General features: G+C 46.2%; 1 protein-coding gene across 1 annotated transcript in view; it reads right to left on the reverse strand.

The window, feature by feature from the left end:
* The window catches only part of otud4 (OTU deubiquitinase 4), a 32,559-nt gene that overhangs the window by 1,857 nt on the left and 10,104 nt on the right, over positions 1-20,598 (reverse strand). The window contains exons 13-22 of the mRNA XM_082964605.1: positions 20,443-20,552; positions 20,002-20,185; positions 8,540-8,678; positions 8,013-8,060; positions 6,559-7,153; positions 5,794-6,528; positions 5,295-5,582; positions 1,799-1,839; positions 842-1,643; positions 50-150 (exon numbers count right to left, since the gene is read on the reverse strand). Of these exons, the coding sequence (XP_082820731.1) occupies positions 50-150; positions 842-1,643; positions 1,799-1,839; positions 5,295-5,582; positions 5,794-6,528; positions 6,559-7,153; positions 8,013-8,060; positions 8,540-8,678; positions 20,002-20,185; positions 20,443-20,552 (3,043 nt within the window). The remainder of the gene's footprint in view (positions 1-49; positions 151-841; positions 1,644-1,798; positions 1,840-5,294; positions 5,583-5,793; positions 6,529-6,558; positions 7,154-8,012; positions 8,061-8,539; positions 8,679-20,001; positions 20,186-20,442; positions 20,553-20,598) is intronic.

Below are 20,598 nucleotides of genomic sequence, written 5' to 3' on the forward strand. Positions count from 1 at the left end.
GGATGTAGCCCACTTAGCCACGACCCATTACTGCTCCATCAAGACTTACCTGCTCAGAAGGAGGAAGAGGAGGGTTCACCAGCAGAGTGCCAGCCATCTTCATGTCTCCCTGTCCTCTGTCTGTGAAGCCTGCAAGAACAGTCTGTAAAGCTGAGACGACAAACCAAACATTAGAGACCGACCAAACCGTCCACTTATCCTCGACATTTTTGCTTAATATCGTTGATTACCATAAATAACTTAAAAAAGGTCCCTACTAGAGAAATGTGAGGCTTGAAATTAGCTCTAAATCCTCTGTTTGTAAAGTGAGAAAAACGTGTTAATCTCTAAATCCTGTCTGCTAGTAAAGTGAGAGAACATTTTAATCTCTAAATCCTCTCTGCTAGTAAAGTGAGAGAACATTTTGATATCTAAATCCTCTCTGCTAGTAAAGTGAGAGAACATTTTAATCTCTAAATCCTCTCTGCTAGTAAAGTGAGAGAACATTTTAATCTCTAAATCCTCTCTGCTAGTAAAGTGAGAGAACATTTTAATCTCTAAATCCTCTCTGCTAGTAAAGTGAGAGAACATTTTAATCTCTAAATCCTCTCTGCTAGTAAAGTGAGAGAACATTTTAATCTCTAAATCCTCTCTGCTAGTAAAGTGAGAGAACATTTTAATCTCTAAATCCTCTCTGCTAGTAAAGTGAGAGAACATTTTAATCTCTAAATCCTCTCTGCTAGTAAAGTGAGAGAACATGTTCAACCTCTAAATCTTTCTGTAAACAAGTAAAAAGAGTGATAAATTGGAACCAAAAAAAAAAAATCAAATCACATGAAAATGTAGAGAAGTCAGCACTCACCTCTTTCTGTGTTGGAAGCAGTAGTACTAGACAAGGTAGTAGCAGCAGCAGCATCAGTAGTAACATTGACAACAGAGGTAGTATTAGCATTATGGTTCTCTAGGGGGCGGTGGCTGGACCTCATACCCAGGGAAGAGGCACCGCTGGCGGGGTGAGGATCCAGCGGTCCCTGGGTCTGGTTCCCACTGGGCAGCCTCGGAGTAGGGTACCCCAGAGACGCTGATCGGTACTGGGGTACGGAGGGAGGGGAGGCGGCTGGAGCTGGAGTGTAGGGCTGAGCTTGAGAGGTATGGGTAGAGGATTGGAGTGTAGTAGGGTACTGGTTGGGAGGTGCAGGTTGGGGCGTAGGAGGGTACTGGTTGGTAGGTGCAGGTTGGGGCGCTTGTGGAGAGTATTGTGCCAGGGGTGTGGGTACAGAGCATACCCCAGCGTAAGCGTTCGGTCGCGGGGTAACGTTACTACACCAGGGTAAAGAGCCACGGGGCTGGGTTGAGGCAGGGTGAAAGTGACGGTTGGAAGGGTACCCCAGCGCGGAGCGACCATCCTGCCCGTATCGGAATTCCATATGCTGGGGAGGTTCTGCAGCTGATTGGGGGGTTGATCTCTGGAGGCCCCCCAAACCCGAGGGGGTGGGGTACTGAGGGTGGGGGTGTCCGTACCCTTCCTGGGGCGCGGTGGTGGGGTGGGAGGGGTACCAGTGGGAAGAGGGAAAGGAGACTGAGGGTAGTTTGGGCTGCATGCTGTAGGCCTGGTGAAGAGGGAGGATGTAAGAGTGGGGGGGCCACATGGGGTTGGTGAACGCCTGGAGGGGGAAAGGGGGGGGAGGAAAGGAAGGGAGGGTGGAGGGAGGGAGGGAGGGAGGGAGGGGGGGAACGGAAAATAGTGCAAGTGTGTTGGTCAGTAGCGTATTTATAGACACTTGTTAAGAGCTACCAAGATACGCTGTTAGGTCATTACCTTCACACCAAGGTTGAAGAAAAACCTCAGGATGTTGACATCTGTAGAGAGTATTTAGAAGAAGAAAAAAGAAGGTTTTGTCGGATATTATTCATCGTAATCAGACAGGTTTTTTTTTTACATGGACGATACATTGGAGATAATATACGACAAGTACTGGAAACAATAGAACACTGAAGAATCGGGGGAAACCAGGCCTGCTATTCATAGCCGAGGCTTTGGATAAAGTACGACTAGAATTTACATATAAATGCCTGGAATATTTACATTTTGGAGAATCTCATATATAAATGGGTTAAAGTTATGTAAAGGCAGGGGTGTAAAGTACTTAAGTAAAAATACTTTAAAGTACTACTTAAGTCGTTTTTTGGGGTATCTGTACTTTACTATTTATATTTTTTAACAACTTTTACTTTACTACATTTTCCCCTGACACCCAAAAGTACTTATTACATTTTGACAGGAAAATGGTTCAATTCACAGACTTATCAAGAGAACATCCCTGGTCATCCCTACTGCCTCTGATCTGGCGGACTCACTAAACACAAATGCTTCCTTTGTACATGATGTCTGAGTGTTGGAGTATGCCCCTGGCTATCCATCAATAATACAAAAAAAATGTAAAATGGTGCCGTCTGGTTTGCTTAATATAGAGAATTATAAATTAATTATACTTTTACTTTTGATACTTCAGTATATTTTAGCTATAACATTTACTTCGATAATGAAATATATTTAAAACCAAATACTTTTAACTCAAGTAGTATTTTACTGGGTGACTTTCACTTTTACTTGAGTCATTTTCTATTAAGGTATCTTTACTTTTACTCAAGTAGTACAATTGAGTACTTTCCCCACAAAATGTGTATAGGTAACAATAGTAACCCTAAGTGTAAAATAATAAAAAATAATGGCTACTTCTCAGAAAGTATTAAACGGTCAAGAGGAGCAAAACAAGGTTGTCCACTATCGGCATATATATTTATTATTGCCATCGAAATGTTAGCTGTTAAAAATCAGATCCAATATTAATATCAAAGGCCTAGAAATCCAGGGCTTAAAAACAAAGGCATCATTGTACACTGATGACTCACGTTTTCTTTTAAATCCACAATTAGAATCCCTCCATGGCCTCATAGAGGATCTAGATACTGTTAGAATTAGAATCCCTCCATGGCCTCATAGAGGATCTAGATACTGTTAGAATTAGAATCCCTCCACGGCCTCAGAGGATCTAGATACTGTTAGAATTAGAATCCCTCCACCGCCTCAGAGGATCTAGATACTGTTAGAATTAGAATCCCTCCACGGCCTCAGAGGATCTAGATACTGTTAGAATTAGAATCCCTCCACGGCCTCAGAGGATCTAGATACTGTTAGAATTAGAATCCCTCCACGGCCTCAGAGGATCTAGATACTGTTAGAATTAGAATCCCTCCATGGCCTCATAGAGGATCTAGATAGTGTTAGAATTAGAATCCCTCCATGGCCTCATAGAGGATCTAGATAGTGTTAGAATTAGAATCCCTCCACGGCCTCATAGAGGATCTAGATACTGTTAGAATTAGAATCCCTCCACAGCCTCATAGAGGATCTAGATACTGTTAGAATTAGAATCCCTCCACGGCCTCAGAGGATCTAGATACTGTTTCTATCCTCTCTGGATTAAAACCAAATGATGTACTATATTACTTATTGGATTACTAAAAAAATATAAATTTTACATTACCGTGTAGTTTACTAATTAAATGGTCTGACGGTGATGTGGACATAATCGGTATACATATTCTGAAAGAAAGAAATTCTCACTCCTATACATCTGAATAAAAAAAAAAATGGCAAAAATAGATAAGATCTTGTTACCATGGAAATGAAATTACAACAAATATTGTGGTTAAACTCAAATATACCAAATGATTAAAAAATATATATTTAAAAAAAACGAGTATAATCTTTGTAAATTATATCATAAAAAGGACTGGTGGTGTTGTCACACATGCAGCTAACAAAAATATATGGAAATGTCTACTCTACCCAAAAACAAACTAAAAACTAATTGTAGAATTACCGCAAAAATGCAAGAGGCAAGTGGAAGGGGGAGAAAGTAAGGAACTTGTATGTCTGCCCTGAATTAAAGACCAAAATCAGCTAAAGAAAATTGTGATAAATAAAAAAAAGTATACCAGTTTCATTTAAGGACCAGAAAATTGACAGCCGTGCCATATAGATTGCAAAATAGTTGGGAAGAGATTTTTAACGTACCGATTCCATGTCACATGGTTTATGAACTGATAGGCAAAACGACACCAGATTCAAAACTGAGTTTTTCCCAATTTAAATTATACAAAATTCTTGCAACCAATACAATGTTCTATATATGGGGAATACAACCTTCCCAGCTCAGCGGATTTTGCTGCGAAGAGACAGAATCATTAGATCATTTGTTTTGGTATTGTCCATATGTAGCTTGTTTTTGGTCACAGGTCCAGAAATGGCTGAAGAATTGCAACATTTACCTACTGTAGAGTTAATTGCTGCAATTGCACTACTGGGTGATTTGAAAAGTCATAATCAAATATTTTTTTATCTTTAATTTACAATCTGTAGAATATATGAGAACAAAGGTTCAGAGCTTTTGTGAAACAGCAAAATATAATCAAAACTGGACGGTGTTAGGAGATAGATGGGAGGGGTTGAGGGGAGCTGAAAGGATGGGACTAAAAACGAAATATAACTATTGTAAAATAGATTGAGTCTGTAAAATGTATATAGTATGTATCAGAGGTGGGACCAAGTCACTGTTTTACAAGTCACAAGTAAGTCTCAAGTCCCAAGTCAAGACAGGCAAGTCTCAAATCCTAAACTTTGAGTTTCGAGTCCTAAACAAGTCATAATGTGCTCTTCACCAAATGTAATACAATTTCATATTTTTAACAAGAGTAATAGTTAGTATATTACATTTACGCAAATCATAAATGCTTTTAAAAGTATCTATATATTTATTACTTTCCAAATAAAAGTTTTGTTGATACAGCGTTGTCTTTTATATCCGAAAATAATAATTTTGTGGTGTCATCTTTCCAAGGGCTCCATCTGAATTCACCCGTCGACGTTCCTCTGCGCTGCCAAAGCACAACTGTTTCCTCAGCTGGCACATTTTGATTGGCTGCTGTCCGATTCAAACTGTAATCCGTTAAATGAAGAGTTGATGCGCTGACCTCTTTTTAATAGCATCATTTTTAATATTTGGGCTTCCGGGAGGGTATCAAGTCAGGTCAAGTAAGTCATAAGGCTCAAGTCCAAGTCAAGTCTCGAGTCATTGGTGTTAAAGTCAAAGTAGAGTTGCAAGTCATCATATTTGTGTCTCGAGTCCACACCTCTGGTATGTATAAGCTGGAAGTAGAAGCCTAAGTGTTGTTGTCCATTAGTTTACTCCAATTAGGGGACAGGTGGTTGGGTTAGGGGACAATAATAAAATATATATTTCACTACTCACCTCGTGGCAGGTCCTCTCCAGTGTGGATATAAGAGTAAGGGGGTGTCTGGACGATCTCTTCCTTGTCAGACAAAGGGAACCCTGGGAACAGGGGGTCTTGGTAGAGATGAGCCAGCTGGTGGAACGACAGAGGGGGCTGGGTGACCGTCGGGGGCTGGAGGGGGGCTGGGGAGAGCCCGGGGGGAAGGGAAGGGTGGGAGGAAGGATGAGGAGGGTGGTTGGGAGGGTGAGATGGGTGGTCGGGGGGGAGGAAGGAAGTGGGGGGGGGTACACCCATGAGGGATAAAGCTGTCGAAGAGGAGAGACAAATCTATTTGTACTTGTTCTTTAACAAATCCTGCCAAGTGGCAGCATTGAGATGAATTGAGAGGTAAACTACAAGGAGAGGACATGAGACAAGTAAAACACTTCTTTATTAGGTAACATAGAAAACAACAAACAAACAAAAAAGGTGAGTGGATCAATTTAACATCGTAGAAACACTTTTAGGGGATGTTACCTGGGGGGTAGGCTGAGGAGACCTCACAGGATGGAGGATCCAGGGGGACAGAAGGCTGGGAGAGGTGGGGCTGAGTAAGAGAACATTGGGGTAGATAGGATGGACCAGATTGAGGAAGAGAGGAGGGGTGGGTGAGATTGAGAGAGGAGGGGTTGAGAGGGACAGTCTGTATTGTCTGGGGGGATTGGTCCACCATGTTGGGCACAGAGGTCACCAGAGGGGGGGTAGTTAAAACCCCAGACACAGGTGGGGTGAGGTGAAGGGTAGGAACAGCAGAGGTTGTTTTAGACCAGGGGTTGACCTGGAAAGGGGTGGAAGGAATGAGGGGGGAGGGAGGGGGGGCAGAGACAGGTGTGGGGGGTGAAGGAGCAGGGGAATGGGAGGAGGAGATGGAGGACGGCAGAGGAACAGAGACCGGAGTAGAGAGAGGAACAGGAGGAGAGATGGAAGGAGGCACATTAGGAGTAGTGGTGGTAGGAGCAAGGTTAGGGGAATGAGCAAGGTTAGGAGTAGGAGCAAGGTTAGGGGAATGAGCAAGGTTAGGAGTAGGAGCAAGGTTAGGGGAATGAGCAAGGTTAGGAGTAGGAGCAAGGTTAGGGGAATGAGCAAGGTTAGGAGTAGGAGCAAGGTTAGGGGAAGGACCAAGGTTAGGGGAAGGAGCAAGGTTAGGGGAAGGAGCAAGGTTAGGAGTAGGAGCAAGGTTAGGAGTAGGGGGAAGGTTAGGAGAGGGGGAAGGTTAGGGGTAGGAGGAAGGTTAGGGTAGGGGAAGGTTAGGAGTAGGAGGAAGGTTAGGAGTAGGAGGAAGGTTAGGAGTAGGGGGAAGGTTAGGAGTAGGGGGAAGGTTAGGAGTAGGGGGAAGGTTAGGAGTAGGGGGAAGGTTAGGAGTAGGGGGAAGGTTAGGAGTAGGGGGAAGGTTAGGAGTAGGGGGAAGGTTAGGAGTAGGGGGAAGGTTAGGAGTAGGAGGAAGGTTAGGAGTAGGGGGAAGGTTAGGAGTAGGAGGAAGGTTAGGAGTAGGAAGGTTAGGGGTAGGAGGAAGGTTAGGAGTAGGGGGAAGGTTAGGAGTAGGGGGAAGGTTAGGAGTAGGAGGAAGGTTAGGAGTAGGAGGAAGGTTAGGAGTAGGGGGAAGGTTAGGAGTAGGAGGAAGGTTAGGAGTAGGAGGAAGGTTAGGAGTAGGGGGAAGGTTAGGAGTAGGGGGAAGGTTAGGAGTAGGAGGAAGGTTAGGAGTAGGAGGAAGGTTAGGAGTAGGAGGAAGGTTAGGGGTAGGAGGAAGGTTAGGAGTAGGGGGAAGGTTAGGAGTAGGAGGAAGGTTAGGAGTAGGGGGCGATGGGGTCTTCCTCTCCTCGTCTACTGTTGATCTCCTCTACAAAACACAACAGGTAAAGATTAGTGTCAAACCCACCCACCCACAGGCCCTTCAGACACACCCACCCACCCACCCACGGGCCCTACAGACACACCCACCCACCCACGGGCCCTACAGACACACACACCCACCCACGGGCCCTACAGACACACCCACCCACCCACCCACCCACCCACGGGCCCTACAGACACACCCACCCACCCACGGGCCCTACAGACACACCCACCCACCCACCCACCGGCCCTACAGACACACCCACCCACCCACCCACCGGCCCTACAGACACACCCACCCACCCACCCGCCCTACAGACACACCCACCCACGGGCCCTACAGACACACCCACCCACGGGCCCTACAGATACACCCACCCAACCACGGGCCCTACAGACACACCCACCCACCCAACCACGGGCCCTACAGACACACCCACCCACCCACCCACGGGCCCTACAGACACACCCACCCACCCACGGGCCCTACAGACACACCCACCCACCCACGGGCCCTACAGACACACCCACCCACCCACGGGCCCTACAGACACACCCACCCACCCACGGGCCCTACAGACCCACCCACCCACCCACGGGCCCTACAGACCCACCCACCCACAGGCCCTACAGACCCACCCACCCACAGGCCCTACAGACCCACAGGCCCTACAGACCCACCCACCCACCCACCCACCCACAGGCCCTACAGACCCACCCACCCACAGGCCCTACAGACCCACCCACCCACAGGCCCTACAGACCCACAGGCCCTACAGACCCACCCACCCACCCACCCACAGGCCCTACAGACAGACAGTTGAGAAATAAAGACAATCCAAAGTGTTTAGTATGTAACTCACCATGCCTCTGCCTGTCCTCTTCTTCCCCTCACTGGCATTAGACACCACCTGAGAGCGAGACGGAAAGACAGCGGGGACAGACACAGCGGGGACAGAGAGAGCGAGACGGAAAGAGAGCGGGGACAGAGAGAGCGGGGACAGAGAGAGCGGGGACAGAGAGAGCGGGGACAGAGAGAGCGGGGACAGAGAGAGCGGGGACAGAGAGAGCGGGGACAGAGAGAGCGGGGACAGAGAGAGCGGGGACAGAGAGAGCGGGAGGAGAAATTTATCAGGGTTAAGTATAGCCTTAAACACCATGTTGACTCCTCCTCACCCCCAGACACACTCCTCCTCCTCCTCCTCCTCACCCTCAGACACACGCCTCCTCCTCCTCCTCACCCCCAGACACACGCCTCCTCCTCCTCCTCACCCCCAGACACACGCCTCCTCCTCCTCACCCCCAGACACACGCCTCCTCCTCCTCACCCCCAGACACACGCCTCCTCCTCCTCACCCCCAGACACACGCCTCCTCCTCCTCCTCCTCACCCCCAGTGCAGGGAAGCTTCTCTCATCCCGTAGCTCTATCTCTAGCAGGGCCATGTTCCTCTGTTCCTCCTCTCTGGCTTGACGCTGTGCCTCTGATAGACCAAATGCTGCTGCTGCTGCTGCCTCTGAAGAGGGCCTCCTGATACACAGTAAACAACCAGCCGCACAGTTAACAACCAGCCGCACAGTTAACAACCAGCCGCACAGTTAACAACCAGCCGCACAGTTAACCAGCCGCACAGTTAACAACCAGCCGCACAGTAAACAACCAGCCGCACAGTTAACAACCAGCCGCACAGTAAACAACCAGCCGCACAGTAAACAACCAGCCGCACAGTTAACAACCAGCCGCACAGTAAACAACCAGCCGCACAGTTAACAACCAGCCGCACAGTAAACAACCAGCCGCACAGTTAACAACCAGCCGCACAGTTAACAACCAGCCGCACAGTAAACAACCAGCCGCACAGTAAACAACCAGCCGCACAGTTAACAACCAGCCGCACAGTTAACAACCAGCCGCACAGTTAACAACCAGCCGCACAGTAAACAACCAGCCGCACAGTTAACAACCAGCCGCACAGTTAACAACCAGCCGCACAGTAAACAACCAGCCGCACAGTAAACAACCAGCCGCACAGTTAACAACCAGCCGCACAGTAAACAACCAGCCGCACAGTAAACAACCAGCCGCACAGTTAACAACCAGCCGCACAGTAAACAACCAGCCGCACAGTTAACAACCAGCCGCACAGTAAACAACCAGCCGCACAGTAAACAACCAGCCGCACAGTAAACAACCAGCCGCACAGTAAACAACCAGCCGCACAGTTAACAACCAGCCGCACAGTTAACAACCAGCCGCACAGTTAACAACCAGCCGCACAGTTAAAAAGGGCACTTCACTACTTAACATTTTCATACACAAATGATCTCCAGCACCATGTGTGTCTACAAACTAACAATGTTACATTTTCTGTAGTCCAAAAAAATTTGAAGGAAAATTACTGAGAAGGTGACTTGTGGCCCTCCCCCATACACTGAAACAGTGCTCCAGACTGACCAATTAGTCACATGATTTGGTCAAACAGTAAAGTACATTATCCTGATGATTACTGTAATGAAAGTGTCTGCCTGCCTGTCCCTGTTGCGCTGGGGTCTGCTGCTGTGTCGAGCGAGACACTCTCTCTCCTCTGCGCGGGGGAAAGAAAATGCTCCAGGAGAAAAAAGGTGTTCTGATCTTATAACATTTTAAAATCCAATTGCTGGCGCAACACCGCTATCATGTTGTCACAGTTGAATAGAGGAGGTTCTCAGCTTTCTAAAGGTATACACATCACACACACACATTACATACACACATTATACATACACACACACACATTACATACACACATTACATACATGCATACACACACACACACACACACACACACACACACACTACATACATACACACATACACACATATTTTCAAAAACATCCTGTGGCGTTCTGCATTAGCATCGAATAGCCCCCGCGATATGCAACTTTTCAGGGAAGTTAGGAACCAATATACTCAGTCAGTTAGGAAAGCTAAGGCTAGCTTTTTCAAACAGAAATTTGCTTCCTGTAGCACGAATTCAAAAACGTTCTGGGACACTGTAAAGTCCATGGAGAATAAGAGCACCTCCTCCCAGCTGCCCACTGCTCTGAGGCTAGGAAACACTGTCACCACCAACTCTGTATGCTCGGCCCTCTCTACATATCCGTCACCAAACCCACTGGCTCCAGGTCATCTATAAGTCTCTGCTGGGTAAAACCCCGCCTTAACTCAGCTCACTGGTCACCATAGCAACACCCACACGTAGCATGCGCTCCTCCACTGGTCATCCCCAAAGCCAACACTTCCTTTGGCCGCCATTTCCTTCCAGTTCTCTGCTGCCAATGACTGGAACGAATTGCAAAAAAAAAAAAACACTGAAGCTGGAGTCTTATATTTCCCTCTCTAACTTTAAGCATCAGCTGTCAGAGCAGCTTACCGATCCCTGCACCTGTACATAGCCCATCTGTAAATAGCACACCCAACTACCTCATCCCCATATTAGTACTTGCTCTTTTGCACCCCAGTATCTCTACTCTATCTGCACATCACGCCAGTATTAATGCTAAATTGTTATTTTCACCACTATGGCCTATTTATTGCCTACCTCCCTACATTTGCACACGCTGTACATAGATTTTTCTATTTTTCTTTTCTTTTGTGTTATTGACTGTACGTTCGTTTATCCCATGTGTAGCTCTGTGTTGTTGTTTGTTGTCGCACTGCTTTGCTTTATCTTGGACAGGTCGCAGTTGTAAAATGAGAACTTGTTCTCAACTTTCCTACCTGGTTAAATAAAGTTGAAATAAAAATAAAAAAATGTTCAACTGTGACCTCAATAGCAACTATTTTACAACAGATATTTGATAGGACTTTGAGATACAGAGCGCGCAAAATGATTATGCTCATTGGCCATTGCGTCGGCTACAACTGGAAGGCTAATTTACTATTGGATGAATACATGGCTACTAGCTAGCAGTGGGTATTATAGTTAGAGTTAGCGAGTTAATGTGTGTGGTGAATTAGCCCCAAATAAACTAGCCTATGATATAGACGCAGGCAAATTACATTTCCTTTTCTATTAGTTTTTTTATAAAACATCTGGAGCCCTTTTTGCATGACAATCACTGGATTAGGTTGCACATTTAAATATTTTGAATCAATGTATTTGTTGAATACCATCTCGGTAGTCGACTCGACTTTCCAATAAAAGCTGTGAATACCATCTCGGTAGTCGACTAGCCTTTCCAATAAAAGCTGTGAATACCATCTCGGTAGTCGACTAGCCTTTCCAATAAAAGCTGTGAATACCATCTCGGTAGTCGACTAGCCTTTCCAATAAAAGCTGTGAATACCATCTCGGTAGTCGACTAGCCTTTCCAATAAAAGCTGTGAATACCATCTCGGTAGTCGACTAGTGCCACTAACTGAAAATGTTAGTTTGGGGCCCTGCTTAAACTGTCCTCCACTCCCGCACATTTTACATTGACATTTTAGTCATTTAGCCGATGCTCTTATCCAAAGCGACTTACGACAGATTTTTCACCTAGTCAACACCATGCCACCTGCCACCCTCTCCTGTACCTATAGCTGCTGTTAGCGGGGTTGGGCTGGAGGCCCATCAGTCCTGGTATTGGTACTGGCCCTGGTACAACCCAAGGTACTCCAGGTATTGGTACCATTGGTACTGACAGGGTTTGTACTGGACTGGTGTTCTGGCTGGTGCTGCCTCCTCCACTCCACGCTGGCACTCTGAACAAAACCATAGTGTGACCATGTGTAAGAAGAAACTCTACACACACACACACACACACACCACACACACACACACCTGGAGGAAGATCCCTGTGGATGGAACCGTCAATACAGGAATGTTCTCAATGTGGGCGGGGCTTTCAGTTCTTTTCCTATTCGCCGTAACAGCTCCCCGTCGCTACATTCATGTGTTAGTAACAGCGCCTTCGGAAAGTATTCAGACCCCTTGCCTTTTTCCACATTTTGTTAAGTTACAGCCTTATTCTACAATGGATTAAATAAAACATTTTCCTCATCAATCTACACACAATACCCCATTATGACAAAGTGAAAAACAGGTTTATTCATTTTTGCAAATGTATATATTTTTTTTTACTAAAACAGAAATACCTTATTTAACCTCTTACATCTAGACGTTCCGCTAGCGGAACACCTGCTCCAATATCCAATGATAGGCGTGGCGCGAATTACAAATTCCTCAAAAATACAAAAACTGCAATTTTTCAAACATAGGACTATTTCACAGCATTTTAAAGACAAGACTCGCCTTTATCTAACCACACTGTCCGATTTCAAAAAGGCTTTACAGCGAAAGCAAAACATTAGATTATGTCAGCAGAGTACCAAGCCAGAAATAATCAGACACCCATTTTTCAAGCTAGCATATAATGTCACAAAAACCCAGAAGACAGCTAAATGCAACACTAACCTTTGATGATCTTCATCAGATGACACACCTAGGACATTATGTTATACAATACATGCATGTTTTGTTCAATCAAGTTCATATTTATATCAAAAAACAGCTTTTTACATTAGCATGTGACGTTCAGAACTAGCATACCCCCCGCAAACCTCCGGGGTCGCAATTTACTAAATTACTCACGATAAACGTTCACAAAAAACATAACAATTATTTTATGAATTATAGATACAGAACTCCTTTGTGCAATCGAGGTGTCCGATTTTAAAATAGCTTTTCGGTGAAAGCACATTTTGCAATATTCTGAGTAGATAGCCTAGCCATCACGGGCTAGCTATTTAGACACCCACCAAGTTTAGCCCTGACCAAACTCCGATTTACTATAAGAAAAGTTTGATTACCTTTGGTGTGTCTTCGTCAGAATGCACTCCCAGGACTGCTACTTCAATAACAAATGTTGGTTTGGTCCCAAATAATCCATTGTTATATCCAAACAGCGGCGTGTTGTTCGTGCGTTCAAGACACTATCCGAATGGTAAATAAGGGTCACGAGCATGGCGCATTTCGTGACAAAAGATTTCTAAATATTCCATTACCGTACTTCGAAGCATGTCAACCGCTGTTTAAAATCAATTTTTATGCCATTTTTCTCGTAAAAAAGCGATAATATTCCGACCGGGAAAGCGTGTATACGTACAAAGAGAGATAAAATAAAAGCATGGGATCCCCTCGTGCACGCGCCTGAGTCTCACAGTACTGTGACCAGCCACTATCCAAACGCGCTACTTTTTTTCAGCCAGAGCCTGCAAAGCCACGATTCAGCTTTTTGCCGCCTTCTGAGAGCCCATGGGAGCCATAGGAAGTGTCACGAAACAGCAGAGATCCCCTGTATTGGATAGAGATAATCAAGAAGGGCAAGAAATTGTCAGACAGGGCACTTCCTGCATGGAATCTTCTCAGGTTTTGGCCTGCCAAATGAGTTCTGTTATACTCACAGACACCATTCAAACAGTTTTAGAAACTTGAGTGTTTTCTATCCAAAGCTAATAATTATATGCATATTCTAGTTTCTGGGCAGGAGTAATAATCAGATTAAATCGGGTACGTTTTTTTATCCGGCCGTGAAAATACTTCCCCCTAGCCATAACAGGTTAACCTAATATCCACCGAATATCCAGTGTAAAACCAATTTTACCTCGGTAATACGCCGATTGAGTTCATTCCAAGTGGCATTCTACAGTTCTGGCAGCACGCATGTGCATGAGAGGAGGTTGCTGTCCGTCAGCTAGGTGATCACCTAATGGTTTTCTAGATACTTCTACTAGCCTATGATAAGAGGGAGATCGAGATGTGCACATTTATTAGCTAACCATTTTGATAAGAATATGCGTTTCGGAAAGAGAGACCGACAGAGCGAGACAGACAGAGAGACAGAGAGCGAGAGACAGGGAGAGGGAGAGAAATACAGAGACAGAGAAAGGGGGGGAGGGAAAGAGAGAGACAGAGACAGAGAGACACAGAGACAGAGACATAGAGTAAGAGAGACAGAGACAGGGAGACAGAGAGAGAGAAGGGGAGAGAGAGAGACAGAAAGACAGACAGAGACAGGGAGAGAGAGAGAGACAGAGAGAGACAGAGACACAGAGACAGGGAGAGAGAGAGACAGAGAGGCAGACAGACAGAGACAGGGAGAGAGAAAGAGACAGACCGATGTGAGCAAGACCTTTAAAACAGGTCAACATTCACAAAGCCGCAGGGCCAGACGGATTACCAGGACGTGTAGTCAGAGCATGTGCTGACCAACTGGCAAGTGTCTTCACTGACATTTTCAACCTCTTCCTGACCGAGTCTGTAATACCTACATGTTTCAAACAGACCACCATAGTCCCCCTGCCTAAATGATTACCGCCCCATAGCACTCACGTCGGGAGCCATGAAGTGCTTTGAAAGGCTGGTGGCTCACATCAACAGCATCCTCCCGGACACCCTAGAACCACTCCAATTCGCATACCGCTCCAACAGATCCACAGACGACGCAATCGCACTCCACACTGCCCTTTCACACCTGGACAAAAGGAACACCTATGTGAGAATGTTGTTCATTGACTACAGCGCAGCGTTCAACACCATAGTGCCCTCTAAGCTCATCACTAAGCTACGGACCCTGGGACTAAACACCTCCCTCTGCAACTGGATCCTGGACTTTCTGACGGGCCTATTCCTTCCCCTCCTGTAGTCCCTGTTTACCCACGACTGCGTGGCCAAACACAACTCCAACACCATCATTAAGTTTGCTGACGACAACAGTGGTAGGCCTGATCACCGACAATGATAAGACAGCCTATAGGGAGGAGGTCAGAGAACTGGCAGTGTGGTGCCAGGACAACAACCTCTCCCTTAATGTGAAGAAGCAAGACTACGGAGCTGATCGTGGACTACAGGAAAAGGCTATAGCTAGCAATGCAAATGTCCTTCTGAGATACGAATAATATTACTACACAGATCATACACGTAACGTTAGCTAGCAGCTAATGTTAGCTAGCTAGCAGGCTAACAGTACGCTTTAACTTGCAATGAAAAACGACTAGGTTAGGTAGTGTTACGTGTTACGTTTTTCTTGCTCCCCATTTTTCCCATGTTAGTGTGTTTGTGTCCTAGGCATTACAGGTGTACCGAGTTGCGGCTGACGATGGTGGGCGTGGCTGTAGCTGATTGAAGAGAGGATATCTGTTTGTCGTGTGAAAAGAGAAGAGAGAGAGAGGGAGAGAGAGAGGAGACACTTGTTTTGTTTGGCTAGTTGATGATTTGTTGTTTTAATGTATCTTTGTTTGTGTTTCAGCCTGTCCTCTTGAGGTACTCGGGCCACCCTACCTAGGTCCTGGAGAAGGGAAAAGGTAGATCTGCCCATGGGTGTACATTCCCACGTAGATAACCCATTGTTTTATACACTAGGTTAGCCGGGCGGGTGTCACCCTTGTATTTTTCTTGGAACCAGGTAGGACAGTGGGTTTGGGCTTAGAGTGCGTTAGGAAGGATTAGGAACCAGGTAGGACAGTGGGTTAGGGTTTAGAGTGCGTTAGGAAGGATTAGGAACCAGGTAGGACAGTGGGTTAGGGTTTAGAGTGCGTTAGGAAGGATTAGGAACCAGGTAGGACAGTGGGTTAGGGCTTAGAGTGCGTTAGGAAGGATTAGGAACCAGGTAGGACAGTGGGTTAGGGGTTTAGAGTGCGTTAGGAAGGATTAGGAACCAGGTAGGACAGTGGGTTAGGGCTTAGAGTGCGTTAGGAAGGATTAGGAACCAGGTAGGACAGTGGGTTAGGGCTTAGAGTGCGTTAGGAAGGATTAGGAACCAGGTAGGACAGTGGGTTAGGGGGTTTAGAGTGTGTTAGGAAGGATTAGGAACCAGGTAGGACAGTGGGTTAGGGTTTAGAGTGTGTTAGGAAGGATTAGGAACCAGGTAGGACAGTGGGTTAGGGTTTAGAGTGCGTTAGGAAGGATTAGGAACCAGGTAGGACAGTGGGTTAGGGGGTTTAGAGTGCGTTAGGAAGGATTAGGAACCAGGTAGGACAGTGGGTTAGGGTTTAGAGTGCGTTAGGACGGATTAGGAACCAGGTAGGACAGTGGGTTAGGGGGTTTAGAGTGCGTTAGGAAGGATTAGGAACCAGGTAGGACAGTGGGTTAGGGCTTAGAGTGCGTTAGGAAGGATTAGGAACCAGGTAGGACAGTGGGTTAGGGCTTAGAGTGCGTTAGGAAGGATTAGGAACCAGGTAGGACAGTGGGTTAGGGTTTAGAGTGCGTTAGGAAGGATTAGGAACCAGGTAGGACAGTGGGTTAGGGTTTAGAGTGCGTTAGGAAGGATTAGGAACCAGGTAGGACAGTGGGTTAGGGGGTTTAGAGTGCGTTAGGAAGGATTAGGAACCAGGTAGGACAGCGGGTTAGGGGGTTTAGAGTGCGTTAGGAAGGATTAGGAACCAGGTAGGACAGTGGGTTAGGGGGTTTAGAGTGCGTTAGGAAGGATTAGGAACCAGGTAGGACAGTGGGTTAGGGTTTAGAGTGTGTTAGGAAGGATTAGGAACCAGGTAGGACAGTGGGTTTGGGTTTAGAATGTGTTAGGAAGGATTAGGAACCAGGTAGGACAGTGGGTTAGGGTTTAGAGTGTGTTAGGAAGGATTAGGAACCAGGTAGGACAGTGGGTTAGGGTTTAGAGTGTGTTAGGAAGGATTAGGAACCAGGTAGGACAGTGGGTTAGGGTTTAGAGTGTGTTAGGAAGGATTAGGAACCAGGTAGGACAGTGGGTTAGGGGTTTTAGAGTGTGTTAGGAAGGATTAGGAACCAGGGAGGACAGTGGGTTAGGGCTTAGAGTGTGTTAGGAAGGATTAGGAACCAGGTAGGACAGTGGGTTAGGGGGTTTAGAGTGTGTTAGGAAGGATTAGGAACCAGGTAGGACAGTGGGTTAGGGTTTAGAGTGTGTTAGGAAGGATTAGGAACCAGGTAGGACAGTGGGTTAGGGGGTTTAGAGTGTGTTAGGAAGGATTAGGAACCAGGTAGGACAGTGGGTTAGGGTTTAGAGTGTGTTAGGAAGGATTAGGAACCAGGTAGGACAGTGGGTTAGGGGTTTAGAGTGTGTTAGGAAGGATTAGGAACCAGGTAGGACAGTGGGTTAGGGTTTAGAGTGTGTTAGGAAGGATTAGGAACCAGGTAGGACAGTGGGCTAGGGTTTAGAGTGTGTTAGGAAGGATTAGGAACCAGGTAGGACAGTGGGTTAGGGTTTAGAGTGTGTTAGGAAGGATTAGGAACCAGGTAGGACAGTGGGTTAGGGCTTAGAGTGTGTTAGGAAGGATTAGGAACCAGGTAGGACAGTGGGTTAGGGTTTAGAGTGTGTTAGGAAGGATTAGGAACCAGGTAGGACAGTGGGTTAGGGTTTAGAGTGTGTTAGGAAGGATTAGGAACCAGGTAGGACGGTGGGTTAGGGGGTTTAGAGTGCGTTAGGAAGGATTAGGAACCAGGTAGGACAGTGGGTTAGGGTTTAGAGTGTGTTAGGAAGGATTAGGTGTGTAGAAGAGGAGGGACCTTTTTGTTTATTTTCATTACTTGGACCCCGATCCCAAACATTTCCTTCTCTTACCTTCCCTGGTGTGGTTGTTTCTTACTGATTCTTTACGGGTGTTTTTATATTGTTTATTTAATTACTTTACTAAACATCCCCCCCGAGGGCTAACGTTGAGTTCTGGTCTAGTTATTTTTCGCTCATTACACCCCACATTTCCTTCCCCTTTCATCTGGTTTACCTGGTGTGTTTAGGCCCAGGCATTTACGTCTCCTCCTCAGACGAGCTACACCCAAGGGGAGAACGTGGCTAAGTAGCAAGCATGCTAAACAATGAACTGGCATAACCCCTTAACTCATACTACCGCCAATACAAACATTGTCATAGCTATAGTATGCATCTGCAGGTAGCTAAAGGTTCAATGTGAACTAGCTAGTATTAGGCTATAATTGCAGTGTTAGAGGCGTCACAACAGATCCGGGTTCGACCCCGGGCTATGTCGCAGCCGGCCACGACCAGGAGACCCATAAGGCGACGCACAATTGGCCCGGCGTCGTCCGGGTTAGGGGAGGGTTTGGCCCGGCGTGGTCCGGGTTAGGGGAGGGTTTGGCAGGCTGCGATGTCGTTGTCATATCGCGCTGTAAATGCCAATTGGATATCACGAAATTTGTAAGAAAAAGGGGTAAAAGTACAAAACTAATATATATAAAATAAAAAATAATATATATTTTTTTTAAAAACATTCAGCAATTGGATTTCGTAACGTTAGCTAGCGAGCTAGCGAGCTTGTTATGTTTTAACTTGCCCTAAAAATTAAATAACTCGACAAAATTAGAAACTTCTATCTGGAAAATGTAGCGAGACTGTTACCCGTATACAGACTGGAACCATGTAACTCTTTTGTTTGTAGCTACATGAGTCACTCCGGTTCACACGGACCGTGGCGTGTGCAGAAAGTAGCCCATCACTTTTTCCAACTGATCGGTCGATAGCGGCTGCTAAATTCAGGGCAATCAATGATGCTGAGAAAAGTAGCAAAATCTATGTAGTTCGATGGCTAACGTTATATCTTTCAAAAAACGGTGCTGGTAGATAGGGCTGTCAACACATACTGAACAGCTCACGTTATAGACAGAAGCGTGCTACATGGCAGACCAATCCGAAATCATCATCTCTCGGCATGTCCAGCCCACACATTATTTAAGCCAATCATGGCTAGTGGGAAGGTTCCGTGCTTAATCTATGGCTGAAGCAAATAGGCTCGTAATTTAACATATTTTATACAAATACAAGTTCGATATTAAAGCACATGAAAGTTCACATGTCCCAGAAGGCATTTTGATAAAACATTTAATGAAGTGAAGTGTGAAGTTGTGACGCGCGACATACGCCTAGTTTCCTGAAACGATTCACATATGCACGGTCAACTGTGGGAACTGTCAGAGCAAAAACCAAGCCGTGAGGTCGAAGGAAGTGTCCGTAGAGCTCCGAGACAGGATTGTGTCGAGGCACAGATCTGGGGAAGAGTACCAAAACATTTCTGCAGCATTGAAGGTCACTGACAGAGCTCCAGAGAACTTTCCAGAAGGACAACCATCTCTGCAGCACTCCACCAATCAGGCCTTTAAGGTACAGTGGCCAGACGGAAGCCACTCCTCAGTAAAAGGCACATGACAGCTCGCTTGGAGTTTGCCAAAAGGCACCTAAAGGACTCTCAGACCATGAGAAACAAGATTCTCTGGTCTGATGAAACCAAGATTGAACTCTTTGGTCTGAATGCCAAGCGTCACGTCTGGAGGAAACCTGGCACCATCCCTACGGTGAAGCATGGTGGTGGCAGCATCATGCTGTGGGGATGTTTTTCAGTGGTAGGGACTGGGAGACTAGTCAGGAAAGATGAACGGAGCAAAGTACAGAGAGATCCTTGGACTTGAACCCGATCAAACATCTCTGGAGAGACCTGAAAATAGCTGTGTCCAACCTGACAGAGCTTGAGAGGATCTGCAGAGAAGAATAGGAGAAAATCCCCAAATACAGGTGTGCCAAACTTGTAGCTTCATACCCAAGAAAACTCGAGGCTGTAATCACTGCCAAAGGTGCTTCAACAAAGTACTGAGTAAAGCGTCTGAATACTTGTGTATATGTGATAGTTCAGGGTTTTGCTAAAATTTCTTAAAACCTGTTTTTGCTTTGTCATTATGGGGAAATTGTTTGTAGATTGATGAGGGGGAAAAAAAAAAAATGAATCCATTTTAGAATTAGCCTGTAACGAAATGTGGAAAAAGGTCTGAATACTTTCCGAATCTACTGCAGCTCGTGGTTTGTTTTCCATCTAAGATCTGTGTAAAAAATGTAGTATTGGGGTCCAAACAGACCTGGTGTTGTGGGGGGTGCTCCGGATCCCTCCCTCCTCTACGGTGGCCTGCGGGGGCCAAGAGTGCTGCTTCTGGACACCGCGCCCACCACTCTGGGAGGGTCCTTTAGCCTGGGAGACAGACGGGGTTGCCGACGGCGTTGAAGGCTTCCCTGACTTCCTCCCTCTTCCCCTGCCCTCACAATCTGTAGAGAGAGAGAGAGAGAGAGAGGAAAGAGTTGGGGAGTGTTCAACAACAGAACACAGCTCATTCTAAAACAAATATATTCCAGAACACAAGAGATCGATCAAAGACTGATTGTTCTCGAATGCAGAGCAGGAAAAGGTTATTCAAGAATACTGTTGGGAAGAAGCAAGAGGTTTCATAGAGTAGTGGCTAGGAGACATGCGTAAGGCCCTTACCAGTGATTAGGGGGCTAGGGGACAGTTGTAGGGTCCTTACCAGAGTTTGGAGCAGAGCCGTTGTTCAGTCTCTTTCCGTCTCGGGCCACCGTGCTCCAGGACAACGTCTCATCTGTGGGAGGGCGTAGATTCCAGAGGGACACAGTGTGTCTGGACAAACACACAAATTAATATTATATAATAAATAAAAAGAGTA

Source organism: Salmo salar, chromosome 18, assembly GCF_965601325.2.
Source record: "Salmo salar chromosome 18, fSalSal1, whole genome shotgun sequence".
Taxonomy (NCBI): Eukaryota; Metazoa; Chordata; class Actinopteri; order Salmoniformes; family Salmonidae; genus Salmo; species Salmo salar.